Here is a 17,625-nt window from a genome sequence, read left to right as displayed (position 1 = left end):
GCTATCAGCGGTCATATGTATGTTTTGTTCATCCTCACCCAAGGATGTGTTTTTTCAGTGATTTTTTAGAGAGAGTGGAAGGCAGGAAGAGAGAAACACCTTTGTGTGTGAGACACATCGATTGGTTGCTTTTGGCAGAGTACCTACCTTTATTTTATTTTATTTTAAAAATTTTAAATCCTCACCTGAGGATATTTTTCCATTGACTTTTAGAGAGAGTGGAAGAGAGAGGGAAAGAGAAAAATATCAATGTGAGAGAAATACATTGATTGGTTGCCTCCTGCACACGCCCTGACCAGGGCCCTTGCTGGCGAGGAGCCTGCAATTGATGTACATGCCCTTGACTGGAATCGAACCCAGGACCCTTCAGTCCTCAGGCCAACACTCGACCCACTGAGCCAAACTGGCTAGGGCCTCATTGAAGTTTTAAATAACAATTTCATAATCACTAATGTGAAACAAGTCTTCTAGGGCTAAAAATCTTGTGATTTTTGGAAATTCTGCTCAAACATCTTGCCTTTACATTTATTTATGTACTTTTGTTTTCTAATTGAATTCTATTATATGCAAGTCCTTCAGTTAGATAGTCACCATTTTTCCTACTATTCTGTGTTGCAATTGTTAATAATTTTTATTTATTTATTTAAGGGCACATGCAATGGTTAATAATTTTTTATTTAAGGGCACATGCCTGGGTTGTGGCCCGATCCCCAGTAGGGGGTGTGCAGGAGGCAGCCGATCAATGATTCTCTTTCATCATTGATGTTTCTCTCTCTCTGTCTCTCTCTCTCTCTCCCTCTCCCCCTCTCCCTCTCCCTTCCGCTCTGAAATCAATAAAAATGTATTTTAAAAAAAAGTCAATGAGAAAGCACTACGAATGAAATCACAATGCATAGATTGGGCTCAGTTTAACTCAGACTTCACTGTCCCCTAATAACGATGCTCAGTATCTTCTCTTTCTCCCTCTCCACTGCTGCTTCCTCAGAGGTGATTCTACTGCTGTCTTTGAATAACTGGAGGATACTTTTTCCACATTTTTATTTTTTAAATATTTTTATTGATTTCAGAAAGGAAGGGAAAGAGATAGAAACATCAATGACGAGAGAGAATCATTGATCGGCTGCCTCTTGCACGCTCCCTACTGGGGATTTGGACCCGCAACCCCGGCATGTGCCCTTGACTAGAATTGAACCTGGGACCCTTCAGTCTGCAGGCCGACACTCCACCCACTGAACCAAGCCAGCTAGGGCTCCATTTATTTTTTAAGAGAGCATGGAAGGGTGGAGGGGTTGGAGAGAGAGAGAGAGTGTCCCATCTGTTGGTTGCCTCCTGCACGCAAGACCAGGGATCAAACCTGCAACCCTTCCGTGCACCGGCTGGCACCGTAACCATTGAGCCAAGCTGGCCAGGGCCACGTGACGATTGCTCATGGCTTTCAGTTCATGGCCTTCCACTTTTCTTGTTCCGACATACCAGTTCCTCAGGCACAAGAGCCCCAGCAGTCACCAGAGAAATGACACTCCTCTCCCTGGGAGACGAGCCGAGAGGACGGTGTTCGGATGCCCTGTGCTCTGCCTGAGAACGCTAAAGCCGCTAGCTCACACCCAGACAGACTCTGAGGAGGTGCTCTTCGTTTGAGAAATACGTCAGATTACCAATAAAAGTAGAATATATAGCCGAAACCGGTTTGGCTCAGTGGATAGAGCATCAGCCTGCGGACTGAAGGGTCCCGGGTTCGATTCCGGTCAAGGGCATGTACCTTGGTTGCGGGCACATCCCCAGTAGGAGGTGTGCAAGAGGCAGCTGATCAATGTTTCTCTCTCATCGATGTTTCTAGCTCTCTATCCCTCTTCCTTCCTCTCTGTAAAACATCAATAAAATATATTTTAAAAAAAATACTGAGTAGGAAATAGTAAGTGGGTAAGCAATGTTGTTCTATAGATTGGACACCTTCACCGGGGGTACTTGCAGGAGAGATGCTTTTGGGGGACCCAGAGGCAAAGGTGGCTTCCTGTCCTCCAACGTACAAGCAGACTAAATCTTTCCACTTGGAACCGGACAGCCATTGGTTCCAGGCTGCCTCTCACCGCATCACCTGTAACCTGTGATGATTATCCCGTGCCCACTGGAGCCAGTTCAGCAGCCACAGGGTTGAATCATGTATCGTTAGGGGCAGAAATGGAAGCGGTTGGGGACCACCTACAAGGATAAGAAACAGGGATCCTGCTCTGTGAACCGCGATGGTTCTGTCCAGATCAGAGAACGCACACGCCAACCTGGCTGGGAGCGGTCCGCCCCGGCACACGGGAGCTCCCATCGGAATGTGGCCTGTCGTCCTTCCCAGACCTGCCTGTCCTTCCAGAAAGATGGACAGCCTCGTGGTCCTAGCCCTGGAGGCACCTGCTATTCACAGCCCCGGCCCCCTCCAGGCCGCTTCACCTGTAACCCGTGATGACTGTCCCGTGCCCACTTCCCCAGGCCTGTGATTCCTGCTGGCCCACGTGATCTGGTCCTTCCGCCCAATATAAGCGGTTGGCTTACGGTGGGGGGCAGAGCACATTTTTGAGGAAGACGTGTTGTTGCCCCACACTGCCAGCAGCATTGGAATAAGTGCTCAGACGCGACTCAACCCTGACTCTGCTGAATGGGCTGAGGTAGTGACAGGCAGCCCGGACCACTCGGTCGTCCGGTTACAATATGAGCGTCTCTCCCAGCCGTGGGCAAACTACGGCCCGCGGGCCGGATCCGGCTGTTCTATCCGGTTCTCTTGCTCTCCCCTCCGCTCCTTTACTTTGAATTTATATCAGTTCACACAAACACTCCATCCATGCGTTTGTTCCGGCCCTCCGGTCCAGTTTAAGAACCCATGGTGGCCCTCGAGTCAAAAAGTTGGCCCACCCCTGGAATAATGCCGGCAGAATGGGAGAAGCGCAGGTCATCCACAAAAAAAAAAAAAAAAAAAAAAAAATGCTCCGCCCCCCTTCCCACCCCTCCATAAGCCGGCTGCTTGTATTGGGCAGAAGGACAAAGATCACACGGGGAAGTAGGCAAAAGGATTAAGGAGGGGCATGCGTAATGGGTATAACGGTTACAGTTTACAGGCAACGCCTGCTCGGGGTTTGCTAAGGGCCGGCGCTTCTGGTTTCTGCAGCGAGGTTGTCGATCTTCCCATCTTAACAGGCAGCTCCCGGGTGGAGAGGATGGGCCACGTTTCCAGGTGAGCCCCCAGGTCCGCCTGCAACTTCCAGCCAGGTCAGAATGTGCTTCGATCAGGACAGGACAGTCATGGCTACCAGCATAATTCCTATTTCTCATACTGATAGCTGGCCCCCCACATTTTTTTTGCAAATTTTTTTTTATTAAGGTATTATATGTGTACGTATCTTACCATTGCCCCCGCCACTCCCATACATGCCCTCACCCCACTCCAATACAGGCCCTCACCCCCCAATGTTTTGCATCCATTGGTTACTCTTATATGCATGCATATAAGTCCTTCAGTTGATCTCTTATTTCCCCCACCTCTCCCTAATCTTACCGCTGTAATTGGACAGTCTGTTTGATGCTTTACTGCCTCTGTATCTTTTTGTTCATCAGTTTATAATGTTTTTCAATATCCCCAAATGAGTGAGATCATGTGGTATTTTTCTTTCATTGACTGGCTTATTTCACTTAGCATAATGTTCTCCAATTCCATCCAGGTTGCTACAAATGGTAAGAATTCCTTCTTTTTTATGGCAGCATAGTATTCCATTCTGTAGATGTGCCATGGTTTTCTGATCCAGTCATCTGCTGGCGGGCACCTAGGCTGTTTCCAAATCTTAGCTATGGTGAATTGTGCTGCTATGAACATAGGGGTGCATATATCCTTTCTGATTGCTGTTTCTAGTTTCTTAGGACCCACATTTCTTTTAAAAATATATATTTCTTTACTGATTTCAGAGAGGACGGGAGAGGGATAGAGAGATAGAAACATCCATGATGAGAGAGAACCATGGATCGGCTGCCTCCTGCACACCCCCTATTGGGAATCGAGCCCACAACTCGGGCAGGTGCCCTTGGCCGGGATCGAACCCGGGACCCTTCAGTCCGCAGGCCGACGCTCTATCCACTGAGCCACACCGGCCAGGGCTGGCCCCCCACCTTGTATTGCTGCTCCTGACCGACCACCCAGAACCACCGTGCCTCTGAGTGGGCAGAAGGGCATGAACACGCTGCAGGAGGAGTGGACGCCCGCGGTGGCCGTTGGGATCGGTGGCCGTTGGGATCGGTGCCCGTTGGAGATGACGAGCACTAGCTCTCGCCTGGGGACGCAGCCTGAGCTTCACGGCGTCTGAAATACCGTCCACACTCGCGGCCAGCGGCGGACGAAACTCTCCAGGAACCTGGGAACCGCCGCTGGAAACTGGAGTCGTCATCTCCCGGCGCCACTGGCAGCGGCCAAACCCCTTTCCGCCGGCCCCGGACTGAGACCCTACCGCCCCCCCGCGGCGGCTGAGGGAACGACAATACCCAGAGTGCAACGCGCCCCACGGCAGCAGGGCTGAGCCAATGAGCGGCTAGAACAGGGGCGTCTGTCGGGCGTGCACGTAGGGTGAGGGCGGGACTTCCGGCAGCCTCCTCCGGGCGGTTGTTTTGATCTCTCCAGTCAGTCCGCCGGGTCCGAGTGTCTGTGGGGTGCGCGGAGGCCCCCGCGGAGGCGCCGAGGGAGTGGGGGGTTCCCCGCTGTGCAGGGGCGGGTCCGAGGCGGGGGAGGGGGGGGCACTCTCCCGGATGAAGCCTCGGGGCTTCGCGGAGGCCGCTCGCCCACAGAGTCCGATGGCGGCGTCCGCGCCCAGGCGCCCGGCTGAGGTGAGTGCTGCCCGCGTGGGGGCGCCCGTCCCCTCCCGCGGCCCAGGCCCTTGTGGTGTCCGGAGCCGTGAGGCGCTGCTGGGTGACACCCCCTGGGACACCCGCTGTGACGGGGGTGGCGGAGGTGACTGGCGGGCGGTCCGCGGAGGTAAGACGCGCAGGATCCGCTGAGCCGGGCGGACTCGGGAAACGGAGGCCCTGGCGGCGGAGCTCACGGGGGCAGCGGCCCCGGAGACACCACGGTTGCGAGGTCGTCTCTGGTCAGGCCACGCAGAAAGCCACCAACGAACACATCCGCGTGTGGCCGCAAATGGATGCCTCCCTCCCCCTCCCTCTCCCTCCCTCTCCCTTGCCCCTCCCCCTCCCTCCCTTGCCCCTCCCCCTCCCTCTCCTCGATGAGAGAAACACTTAAAAAGCATCCAAGAAGCCCTGGCCGGTTTGTCCAGTGATTGGAACGTGGGGCCCCCAGACCCAAAGGTCCCAGGTTCCCCAGTCCCGGTGGGGCCGCCTGCGGGAGGCCGCCAACCCACGTGTCTCTCGCCTGGATGTTTTTCTCTCTCTGTACCCCCCCCTCCCGTCCCTCTCTCTAAATATCAATGGAAAAGATATCCTCGAGCCGAAACCGGTGTGGCTCAGTGGATAGAGCGTCGGCCTGCGGACTGAAGGGTCCCGGGTTCGATTCCGGTCAAGGGCATGTACCTTGGTTGCAGGCACATCCCCAGTAGGAGGTGCGCAGGAGGCGGCTGATCGATGTTTCTCTCTCATCGATGTTTCTCTCTGTCCCTCTCCCTTCCTCTCTGTAAAAAATCAATAAAATATATAAAAAAAATAAAAAATAAATAAAATCTTTTTTAAAAAAAAAGATATCCTCGGGTGAGGGTTGTTTGTTTTTGTTTTTTAAGCTTAAGAGACGGTGAGGAGTTTTTTATTCTCAGGACGCTGGGGCCCTGGAGACGTTGGAGGGATGTGAACAAAAGAGGGACATAGTGTGAGGCAGGGTCCTAAAGATTTCCCAAAACTGCCCAGGGGAAGGACAGGCTACAAGAGAGAGCACGGCGGTGAGGGACCGGAAGGAGGAGTCCTGTAGGCGATAAGGTAACTGGCAGGTGGGTCACCTGACCCCGGGGCTGGGCCAGGGCCCTGAGCAGCCTGAGCCCCTGGGTCCTGGCGGTGGGTGCCAGGCCCTCCACAGGCCTTCCGTTCCCACAGGTTCCTGCAGGTGCAGAGCCGCTTAGGGGGCTGGGCTGTGGGGCTGATCTCAGGGCCTCGGAATTTTTTTTTTTTTTTTTTTTTTTTAATGTATTTTATTGATATTATACAGAGAGGAAGGGAGAGGGATAGAGAGCTAGAAACATCGATCAGCTGCCTCCTGCACACCTCCCACTGGGGATGTGCCCGCAACCAAGGTACATGCCCTTGACCGGAATCGAACCTGGGACCCTTCAGTCCGCAGGCCGACGCTCTATCCACTGAGCAACACCGGTTTCGGCAGGGCCTCGAACTTTTATGGTTTCGGAGATAGGGGTGTCCTGAGGCTGTTGCGTTACTCTTCCAGCCCAGGGACCTGGGGACCTTGGACGGGCACCAAGCCAAGGATCTGAAGTCCAGGTCTAAGGTGGTATGAAGTGGCTTCAGATTTTGGCAATGTTTGCATGAGATCCGGGCCGGCCTCTCAGGCATCGGTGCCCGAATGTGCAGTGGCTTGGAGGGGAGGCTGAGCAAGTTCAGGCACCCGCAGGTGTCCCTTTCTCATGGCAACTGGGCACAGTGGGACCGTAGTCAGGTCTTGAGCAGCTTTGTGACGAGTTGGGTGTCTGGTTTGCAGGTGATGGGGGCCGTGGGAGATTCCAGCCGTGGAGGCAGGTGATCTGACCCAGGTCTCATGAGGCTCCCTGTGGCTGCAGCATGGAGAGCAGTATGGGCGTGACCAGGGAGAGGCTGCTGCCATAGTCGGGGTGAGTGTGATGCTACCTGAGCCCTAATGGTGGCCTTGGAGGTGGGAGAGAGTTGGATTCTGGATCCGTGTTTTAGGTGTGGCTACCCATATTTTCTTCTCTTTTTTTTCTTTTTGTTTAGTTTTTATTGATTGATTTAGAGAGAGAGAAGGAGGAAAATATCAATCTGTTCCACTTATTGAACATTCATTGGATGATTCTTGTATGTGCCCTGACCTGGGATCAGGATGATGCTCTAACCAGCTGAACTGCCTGGCCACGTCCCCCTCCTAAAATTTTTTTTATTTTTATTTTTTATTGATTTTTTAGAGAGAGGAAGGGAGAGGGATAGAGAGTTAGAATCATCGATCAGCTGCCTCCTGCACACTCCCCACTGGAGATGCGCCCGCAACCAAGGCACATGCCCTTGACCAGAATCGAACCCGGGACCCTTCACTCCGCAGGCCGACACTCTGTCCACTGAGCCAAACCGGTTAGGGCCCCCACCTAAAATTTTTTAAAAAATATATATTTTTATTGATTTCAGAGAGGAAGGAAGAGGGAGAGAGAGATAGAAACATCAGTGATGAAAGAGAATCATTGATTGGCTGCCTCCTGCACACCTCCTACTGTGGATCGAGCCCGCAACCCAGGCATGTGCCCTTGATTGTAATTGAACCTGGGAACATTAAGTCCACAGGCCGATGTTCTATCCGTTGAGCCAAATCAGCTAGGGCTACATTTTCTTCTTTCAACTTTGACAGAGAGAGGAATCAAGGATGCCTTGAAAATTTGGTTTTAGCAGCCAGAGGTATGGAAGCACCATCAACTGAGATGGGAAAATCCGCAGTAGTAAGAGTAATTGTGATTGGGGATGTTAGTAGTTTTATTTTTGGTTTATTAAGGGTATGAGATACTTCAGAGAGCAGTTCATGGGCATCTGTAACTCTGAGGAGGAGTTCAGGATGGAAGTTTCTCTCAGAGGTCGTGGGGAGTGTATGGTTCAGGCAGGCGCTGTAGAATGCTTTAATATGGGGAATCCTGGTCATGACGATAATGGTAATAATCTTTCTTGTTGTTGTTAATCCTCACCCAAGGACATTTTTTTTCCATTGATTTTTAGAAAGTGGAAGGGAGGGGGAGAGGCAGCGATAGAAACATCCATGTGAGAGAGATGCAATGATTGGTTGCCTCCCGCACACGCCCCAACTAGGGCCTGGGATCTTGCCTTTTGACCGGAATGAAACCTGAGACCCTTCCATTCGCGGGCTGACGCTCTATCCACCGAGCCAAACTGGCCTGGGCAGTAATTGTAATCTTAACCCAGGAAGAAGACAGTGGGCCTGGGGACGGGGTTTTCTCCTGGAGCCTGACTGGGGGAGGTGGGACTCCCAACACAGATTAGGGACACAAGTGGTATGTAGAGGGTGGGGGAAGGAATATGGTTCAGCAAGTGGCCAGGGCCTTCCAGGGCTGAGTGGACATGCGATGGATTGGAGGTGGAAGAGTAACTCACACAAGACAAGACTGGGGGTCAGATCCACTGCTCTGAGGTTCACCAGGACGTGGCTGTGTCCCCTGGTGTGGCCTGCGGTGTGGAAGGGAGGCTGGCGATGAGCGTAGGTACATACGTGGTTACCTGTGAAACGCACTGGGCTTGGGATAGAAGGCAGCGGGCCGGGCCTTGCAGGAGGGTGAGGTGGAGAGAGAGAGGCTGTGCTTGGTGACGGAACAGCAGTGAAGCTGTGGGTATGTGGGATCTGCTGTGCTTGCGGGTCGGTAAGGGTGAAGCAAGGAGCAGTCACAGTGGGAGGCCTTTACAGCAGGACGGAAGGCTGCCTTTTAGGTGTTGGTCATAAGAGTCTGGGCAGTACTTGATCCTGCGTGACCGCACGTGCTGAGTAACGAGCAGAGAGGTCAAGGAGATGACTGTGGTGCGGGACAGGCGTGCAGGTGTGAGAGGAAGTGTGATGTGCACTTGGAGAGAGGGAATTCCTGGCCCCAGGGTCTTGCATGGACATTAGAGTGAATGCAGGCTGAGCCCAGGTCTGTTTGTGTCTGGAAATGATATGTGGAACCCCAGGGGAATTGCCTGAAGAGAGGGGGTGCTCTGGTCCTACATGCCAGGTCCCGAGCTTAGATGCCATTTATCTGCCTACCTGCCTGTTGGGGTGGGAAGACAGGGTATCAACAGTAGAGCACTAAGGTCAGGTATGTTTTCTGATGTGGGCAGTAGAGGGAGCAGATGCATGTGGGGGTGGCGGGGGGGTATGACAAACTTGCAGTCCTAGGAGAGAAGCTGGTCATGGACTGAACTGTCTCCCTTACGACAGGATATGGACTTTGAGGACGTGGCCATCACCTTCTCCCAGGAGGAGTGGGGGCTCCTTGATGAGGCTCAGAGACTTCTGTACTGCGACGTGATGCTGGAAGTGTTTGCACTTGTAGCATCTCTAGGTAAGACCTTCACATTCTCCTAGTGTCCTGCCTTCCCTCCACACCCCCCCCCCCCCCCCCCCCCGGGTATCGCTGTCCTTCTCACAGCCAGACCATGTGTTAATTTCCCCCACATTTTTGTCATCGGGTGGTGGGTGCCAGTGCCGAACTGTATGGAGAGCCCTGAGCAATGCACACTCGAGCATCCCTCACAGCAGTTTTCTCAGAAAGAACAGGAACTGCTGGGAGTCAGGAGTCTTGCAGACAGCTTAATGGATCCCACTTGTTTGCCCTCACCTTTGCAGGATGACTATGTCTGGATCCATGGCCTCCAATTCTGCCCCTTTCCTCTAGCTAATTGTTCTTTGTGAGTGCCTGTGCCAGGTCATGGTTATTAATTCCATAAACCATGGGCTATTCTCTATTTTTTCTTGTTTTTTAAAATATAGATATATTTCAGAGCGGAAGGGAGAGGGAGAGAGAGATAGAAACATCCATGATGAGAGAGAATCATTGATTGGCTGCGTCCTGCACCCCCCTACTGGGGATTGAACCTGCAATCCGGCATGTGCCCTGACTGGGAATCAAACCGTGACCTCCTGGTTCATAGGTAGATTGATGCTCAACCACTGAGCCCGCCGGCTGGGCAGGGCTGTTCTTTCTTACTTTCTTTTTTTAAAACATATTTTTATTGATTTCAGAGAGAAACATCAATGATGAGAAAAAAAATCACTGAATGGCTGCCTCCTGCACGCCCCCTACTGGGGATTGAGCCCACAACCGAAGCATGTGCCCTGAGCGGGAATTGAACCTGGGACCCTTCAGCCTGGAAGCCGATGCTCTATCCATAGATAGAGCCAGACCAGCTATGGCTGGGCTGTTCTTTTAATACTCCTTCAATTGTTGCTTGTAATATTTTGTTCCCTGAACACTATTTTGTGCTGCTCACCACTGGTCTTCCATTAAAATTCTGATTATTTAGGTTTTGAGTAGTTGTACAATACCAAGTACAGAAAGAACCCTGTTTTTTTCACAGGGTGGTCATGGTAAGATGGTCTCAGAGGAGACCTCGCCCTGGCGAATGGCAGCTGGGAGATGCCAGGACATAAAGTCTGTGTTCAGATTATATCAGGAACAGGTCGTGTATCCAATAGTGTTTTTGTTTTATTTGTCACTAACCACCCCTCATTTCTACCTTTTCTTTCCATACTTGACACTTTGCTGACTTCTTGTTTTATCTGTGATTTCCTGGCCCCTAACTACCTTCCCCTTTGTGGCCTCCATACATCCTCTGTTCCTCTGCACTGCTCCCTCTACAGCAGCAGTCGCCAACCTTTCGGACCACACCACTGATTGGCGACTGCTGCTCTACAGAACATTCCAGCATTGATCTGCACATGTGTTATGAGGTGCACATGCATCCCTCAGTAGTGCTTGGACACGGGCCTACTCATTTTTTGAATTTTACTTTCTGCACAGCTTGCCCCTGTCAGCAACAGACAAGCCCTGCTGAACGCTGTTAGCAGATGAATGAGTTGGACTTCCTGCTTCTCTTCTATGCACTGCATGTCATCTTTGTGTCCTTTTCCTGGGGAAGTCTCCTCTGCTTCGTGATCTTCAGAGGCCCAGCATTGCGCAACAGCACATTATTCAACCTGCCTTCAGGGCTCTTATTTTACTTACTTAAAAAAAATATCTATCTATCTATCTATCTATCTATCTATATGTACACACACACACACACACACACACACATACTGCATACATACATATATATATGTATATATATATATATATATACATATATATATATATATATATATATTTTATTGATTTCAGAGAGGAAGGGAGAGGGATAGAGAGATAGAAACATCAATGATGAAAGAGAATCATTGATTGGCTGCTTCCTGCATGCCCCTACTGGGGGGATGGAGCCCGCAACCCCGGCATGTGCCCTTGGCTGGAGTTGAACCAGCTAGAGCCAGGTCTCTTATTTTTTTTTTTTTTTTAATATATTTTATTGATATTTTACAGAGAGGAAGGGAGAGGGATAGAGAGCTAGAAACATCGATGAGAGAGAAACATCGATCAGCTGCCTCCTGCACACCTCCCACTGGGGATGTGCCCGCAACCAAGGTACATGCCCTTGGCTGGAATCGAACCTGAGGCCCCTCAGTCCGCAGGCCGACACTCTATCCACTGAGCCAAACCGGTTTCGGCCAGGTCTCTTATTTTTGACAATGCCATGAAACCATTGTCCTTTGTCATGGGACTTCCCCCTCCCACTAAAGTCAGCATCTATGTGTTCAGCATTCTCTCCTTTCAGGTTGTTGGCATAAATTGGAAGCTGAAGAGGCCCCTTCTGAGCAGAGTGTGTCTGTAGAAGGCAAGTCACAGGTAAGAGCTTCTGAGACAGCTCCAGCAGACCAGAGGACCCACCCCTGCGAGCGGTGTGTCTCAGTGTTCAAAGATATTTTGCACCTGACTGAGTGCCAAGCAGCAAACCTTGAAAATAAAACATTCTTCAGAGATGCCTCTGTGAGAGGCTCCTGCTTCAGTGCAGACTTTCTCCAGCAACAGAGGGATGCCAGTGGAGAGAAGCCTGTGGACAGGGACTTGTTGGTGACCAGGGGCAGCTTCTGTGTATCGGGAACGCCTTTCACGAGTCAGGATGTTGGGGCGGAATGTCCAGCCATCTCAGGCCTTCTCCAGCTCCAGTCCACTCTTACCCCTGAGGGGCCACACAGTGGCAGCGAGAGCGGGCAGGCCACTCAAAGTGGAAAAAGTCAACATGCGTCGGGTGAATGTGAAAAGGCTGCTCTCCGCAATCAGAACCTTGTTCAGCGGCAGAGTGTCTGTTCTGGAGAAGGGCATCATGAGTGTAGCAAGTGCGGGAAGGTCACTCAACATGGAAGGGTTCCCACAGGAGAAAAACCGGATGTGTACAGTGTTTGTGGGACATGCTTTCACGGCGAAGATTTCCTCATTCCACATCAGAGGGTTCCTACTGTAGAAAAGCGTTATGAGTGCAGTGATTGTGGGAAATGCCTTGGCTATAAAATTGATCTCATTAGACACCAGAGAATTCATACTGGTGAAAAGCCATATCAGTGTAGTGATTGTGGGAAGTCCTTCAGACAAAGCTGTGCCCTCATTCAACACAAAAGAATTCACACCGGAGAAAAGCCATATGAATGCGGTTATTGTGGGAAGTCCTTCAGACAAAGGACTAACTTCATTCTGCACAAAAGGGTGCACACTGGAGAAAGACCTTATGAGTGTAACGAATGTGAGAAATCTTTTACCCGCACATATAACCTTCTTACACACCAGAGAATTCACACTGGAGAAAAGCCCTATGAGTGTAGCGATTGTGGGAAGTCCTTCAGAGAAAGCTCTACCCTCATTAAACACAAAAGAGTTCACACTGGAGAAAGACCTTATAAGTGTGATGAATGTGGGAAATCTTTTACTCGCACATCTAACCTCCTTAGACACCAGAGACTTCACCCGGAAGAAAGGCCTTAACTGTGCTGGGAATGCTGTATTTCTTCACTCAGCATAACAACACGGGGGGAGCCTCAGAGTTCTTCACCTGAATTTACCTTTCTGTTCGCGGAACATACACTCGGCCAGATTCCTGACGAGACAAGTTCAAGTGAAGCTTTCCGGGGCTGCATTGCACCCGAACCTGCCAGGGCTATTACCAGATTGATGGATGTCACTGCCAGTTTTTTGGCTGAAACCATTTCACCTCTCCCACCTGGCTCCTCTGGACAGTGTGCATCGGTCACACCTGCGTGCTCAGGGAAGATGACTTCTGTGTCCACTTTTGCCTGGGAAAATTATTATGAATACTCTGAGCTCTGGACGGGATCCTCAGTTCTTTCTCTCTGACTAGGGAATGGATCTGTGGCCCCATCCTCAGCAAAGGGCATGTTTCTCGTGGACATCGTTGTTCTCATATTATGCTGCGGCGAGTTTTTCCAGGTTATCATTCACCAACCTGGAAACTGCTCTGATTTATGATCATTTTGTGAAGTTTTTTGCTTCCGTACTTTTGTTGTTGTGAGTTCTCACTTGAGGATTAGAGAGAGTGGAAGGGAGAGGGAGAGACAGAGATAGAGAAACATTGATGTAAGACACATTAATTGATTGCCTCTGAATGTGCCCCAGCCCCGGCCAGGGACCCAGGCCATGGATCGAGCCTGCAACTGAGGTATGTACCCTTGAGCAGAAGTGAACCTGGGACCCTTCATTCTGCAGGTCGACGCTCTAGCCACTGAGCGAAACTAGCTGGGGCGCTTTGCCTTTGTGCTTTTAATTGTCATGCTTCTAGTCACTGTGCGAGATGATTTGAAATAAGAATTGTGATCCGTCAGCATATAGAAATGAACAGATTTTGTGGGGATGCCAAACTTACTGTTTCAGAAGGCACAGCATGATGGCAGCAAATCACTCTTTGTCCAATGTTGGCTTTTAATGCAATGCTGTATGACCTTGTGGTCCTCATATACATCCTAGTGTCACGATTATGGGGGAGGTCAACAGTCACTCTGAAGAGGAGGCCTTTATTGTGCTTCAGTGAACTTTGTGAATTACATCCCCTTATTTACAGTACATATTACGTAATCCCACCAATGTTCAGGGGACCTTCTCCCCACGTCCTGCAAGGGAGTTACATCCCATGATGTACTACATTTCTTAGACTGGTGTCATATGTTGTGAGTCTCTGAGGGTTAGTTGGAACAACAATTGGAACAGAATCTATTACCAGTCGAACCTCGGTTCTCGAATGTCTCCCATATTGAACAATTTGGTTCCTGACCAAGTTGTTCATAGAAAATATAGGTCTCTGTTTTTCAAACAAACTTCAGTTCTAGGCCTGACAAGTCTTACATGCTGATGTGTCTGCATGACAAAAAGTATCTCTTAGGCCACAAACAAAGGAGAGAACTGAGTCAGTTGACCTCTAAACATCATTTGTTAACCTCTCAGGAAATAGTGCTGCGATTATTTTCGTGGGTTTTAATTAATTTATTTTTCGCTTTTGTTTCTGGTGAAATGGAAGATTAGCACAATTTTAAAACAGGAAGAGCCCACCAAGTGTGCCGATGTTGCGAAGGGTGTGGAAGTGCTCACAAAGCAATGATCACAGGCCGCTGAAGAGGTAGAAAAGCTGTTGTCGATGTGCATAAATGAAAAGACGATGCAGGTGACTGCATTCCTGCGGCCGTGACGTGTGAAAAAGGAAGCTGCTCACCCTTGGGAGGAATGCTCTACTAGTAAGTGATTCGTGTGAGGCCAGTAGGGGTTGTTTGACAAGTTTAACAACAGATGTGTTTGTTTATAGATTAAACCAGAGGCCCGACGCACGAAATTCATGCAGGAGTAGGCCTTCCTTCCCCTGGCTGCCGGCACCGGCTTCCCTCTGGTACCCGGGACTCAGGCTACCCTCGCAGAGGGAGGCCCCACCCACCTGCCACAGCCTGCCTGTCCATGGCCTGGGCCTCTCTCTTTGGGGAGATCATGGAGCCCCCTGATTGATTGTCCCACTGGCCAGTGGCCTGGGCCTCCCTCTGCGGGGCGATCATGGGGTGATGTACGGGTCCCCGACCAATCGCATCTCACTTACCTTGACTGCCCTGGCGCCAGAGGGTGTCATAGCATGGTCCCGGATGGTCTTTCTGCTGTTCAGCCGTTCGGTCGATTTGCATATTACACTTTTATTATATAGGATAGTACAGTAGACATGTACTGAATATAAGATAGGTTAAAACGGAATCATTTAGGGGTCTGGAACAGATTATTTAAATTTACGTTATTTTTAATGGGAAAATGAATCCGTGTTAGAACAAATCACTTCTCAAAAAGCTTTCTGGCCCTAGCCAGTTTGGCTCAGAGGATAGAGCGTCAGCCTGCAGACTGAAGGGTGTCCTGGGTTCAATTCCAGTCAAAAGCACATACCCAGGTTGCAGGTTTGATCCCCAGTAGGGGGCATGCAGGAGGCAGCCGATCAATGATTCTCTCTCATTGATGTTTCTATCTCTCTCTCCCTCTCTGAAATCAATAAAAGTAACACTAAAAAAACAAGCTTTCTGGAATGAATTAAGTTGAGAACTGAGATTCCACTGGATATTGGGTAGAAAGCATTACCGTAAATTAGATGGAAGGTGCCACTTCCGAACGTTTATCCACAAATGTTCTTCCGTAACCTGTGGGTATCGACACGCTCGGGGCCTCCACAACTGTTTCCTGTAGCTGAGGTCATTGGCAGGTTTTGTTATTTCCCCCTGCCTCTCTGGCATGTTCACCTCAAGGCTATTGCTCCACAGGCAAGAAAACAAAGCTAGAAAGAAGGATGATCCTGTAGACCAGCCGTGGGCAAACTACGGCCCGCGGGCCGGATCTGGCCCGTTCGGCTGTTCTATCCGGCCCGCGGAGCCGAAAGAGCGGAGGGTTCTCTTGCTCTCCCCTCCGCTCCTTTACTTTGAATTTATATTAGTTCACACAAACACTCCATCCATGCTTTTGTTCCGGCCCTCCGGTCCAGTTTAAGAACCCATTGTGGCCCTCGAGTCAAAAAGTTTGCCCACCCCTGCTGTAGACAGTCAACATTCCTGTTGATTTCGATAGCAATAGTCTTCATTGCTTATCAACATTCGCTGCCACTGAAGCAAGGCTGCCCCTCTCAGGTCTTGAGGAGAGAGATGGCAGAGTCCATATAGGCTTGCCAACCTAATTTCCTAAGAAAAGAGGAACATCTAGGTTTTTAGTGGGAACCACTTTTTATTTATTTTCTAAAATACATTTTTACTAGAGACCTGGTGCACAACATTTGTGCACTGGCGGGCGGGATTGGGGGGGGGTTCCCTCAGCCTGGCCTGCACCCTTTCGCAGTCCTGGAGCCTTCCAGGGATGTTCCACTGCGGGCGACGGGGACGGGGGCCTAAGCTGCAGTCAGACAGCCTTAGCGCTGCCCCGGAGGCAGGCCTCTGCACCCGCCAGCCATCAGCCAGGCTTGGAGCGCACTGACCACCAGGGGGCAGCTCCTGCGTTGAGCATCTGCCCCCTGGTGGTTAGTGCGCGTCATAGTGACCCGTGATTTCGCCGTTCGGCCGATTTGCATATTACCCTTTTATTGTATAGGATTGATTTCAAAGAGGAAGGGAGAGGGAGAGAGAGAAACATGAGTGATGAGGCATGTAGGAGGCAGCCAATCAATGATTCTCTCATCACTGATATTTCAATCTCTCCCTCTCCCTTCCTCGCTGAAATCAATAAAAATATATTTAAAAGAAAAAGAGCCGAAACCGATTTGGCTCAGTGGATAGAGCGTCGGCCTGCGGACTGAAGGGTCCCGGGTTCGATTCCGGTCAAGGGCATGTACCTTGGTTGCGGGCACATCCCCAGTGGGAGGTGTGCAGGAAGCGGCTGATCGATGTTTCTCTCTCATCGATGTTTCTGGCTCTCTATCACTTTCCCTTCCTCTCTGTAAAAAATTAATAAAATATATTTAAAAAAAAGAAAAAAGTGCCTCTTCTGAATGTTATCCACAAACAATCAAAGGTCTTGTGTGATCTTCGTGTACGGGCGTTCTCGGGACCTCCATCACTGCCTCCTGTGGCTGAAGCAGTGGGCAGAGGAAATTTGTCTAATGGCCTTTTGGATTCCCCTGCCTCCCCAGGGAGTTCACCTCAAGGTTGTTGCTCAACAGGCAAGACCTCAAAGCTAGAGGACGGATAACCCTGTAATCAGCCCCAGGATGTGTCTGTTGTAACCAGTCAGCATTCCTGTTGGTTCCAATGGCCATAGTCTTCACTGCTTGACAGCATTTGCTGCCACTGAGGCAAGGCTGGTCCTCCCAGGAAATGAGAACTGACGTGCAACAAAGGGCAATTTCTTCTTTTTAATCCTCACCCGAAGATATTCCTCCATTGGTTTTTAGAGAGAGTGTGAGGGACAGTGAGAGATGGAGAGAGACATCAGTGTGAGAGAAGCACATCGATTGGTTGCCTCCCGCATGCACCTTGACTAGGACTGGGGATCGAATCTGCCGCTGAGCTACATGCCCGTGACCTGCAACTGAACCCATGACCTTTCTGTCCATGGGCCAACACTAACCACTGACCAAAACCGGCCAGTGCTGAGGTGTGTGCTCTAACAAGTACTGGTTTCCTTCAAGCTACACAGTTAATTTGAGATTCAACGCGAATGCTTATGTGAATAGTTTTTAAATTTCTTTTATTCCTGAGTAGGAGTATGTTCTATGGATAACCACTGTATCTATTGATCTGTCTGTGATTTCTATTATTTCCAGGTTTGGGGCATTATAAATAAATCTGGGAATATTTGTGCTCAGTTCTTTATACAGATACATGTTGCGTCGGCGAATGTTTTACAT

The 17,625-nt window shown here is 50.2% G+C and overlaps 1 protein-coding gene across 5 annotated transcripts; it reads left to right on the top strand.

Moving 5' to 3' along the window:
• The first annotated feature begins 4,768 nt into the window (after positions 1 to 4,768).
• Positions 4,769 to 16,177, top strand: LOC308235562 (zinc finger protein interacting with ribonucleoprotein K-like). 5 transcript variants are annotated; one of them, XM_080644482.1, is made up of 4 exons: positions 4,769 to 4,851; positions 6,677 to 6,806; positions 9,119 to 9,242; positions 11,548 to 16,177. In XM_080644482.1, the coding sequence occupies exons 3-4, from the start codon at positions 9,122 to 9,124 to the stop codon at positions 12,747 to 12,749; spliced, it is 1,323 nt and encodes a 440-aa protein (XP_080500608.1). In that variant the 5' UTR covers positions 4,769 to 4,851; positions 6,677 to 6,806; positions 9,119 to 9,121; the 3' UTR covers positions 12,750 to 16,177. The 5 variants fall into 5 exon arrangements, 3 of the variants coding, with proteins under 3 accessions (XP_080500608.1, XP_080500609.1, XP_080500607.1); XR_013959187.1 differs by lacking the exon at positions 6,677 to 6,806 and having other exon boundaries at positions 4,779 to 4,851; positions 11,548 to 13,440; positions 14,298 to 16,177; XR_013959188.1 differs by lacking the exon at positions 6,677 to 6,806 and having other exon boundaries at positions 4,779 to 4,851; positions 11,548 to 13,440; positions 14,293 to 16,177.
• The last annotated feature ends 1,448 nt before the right edge of the window (positions 16,178 to 17,625 follow it).

This window comes from Plecotus auritus (genome assembly GCF_963455305.1).
Source record: "Plecotus auritus genome assembly, chromosome: 10".
Taxonomy (NCBI): Eukaryota; Metazoa; Chordata; class Mammalia; order Chiroptera; family Vespertilionidae; genus Plecotus; species Plecotus auritus.
The sequence above is the reverse complement of the archived record's forward strand: the minus strand, read 5'-3'. Positions and strand labels throughout refer to the sequence as shown.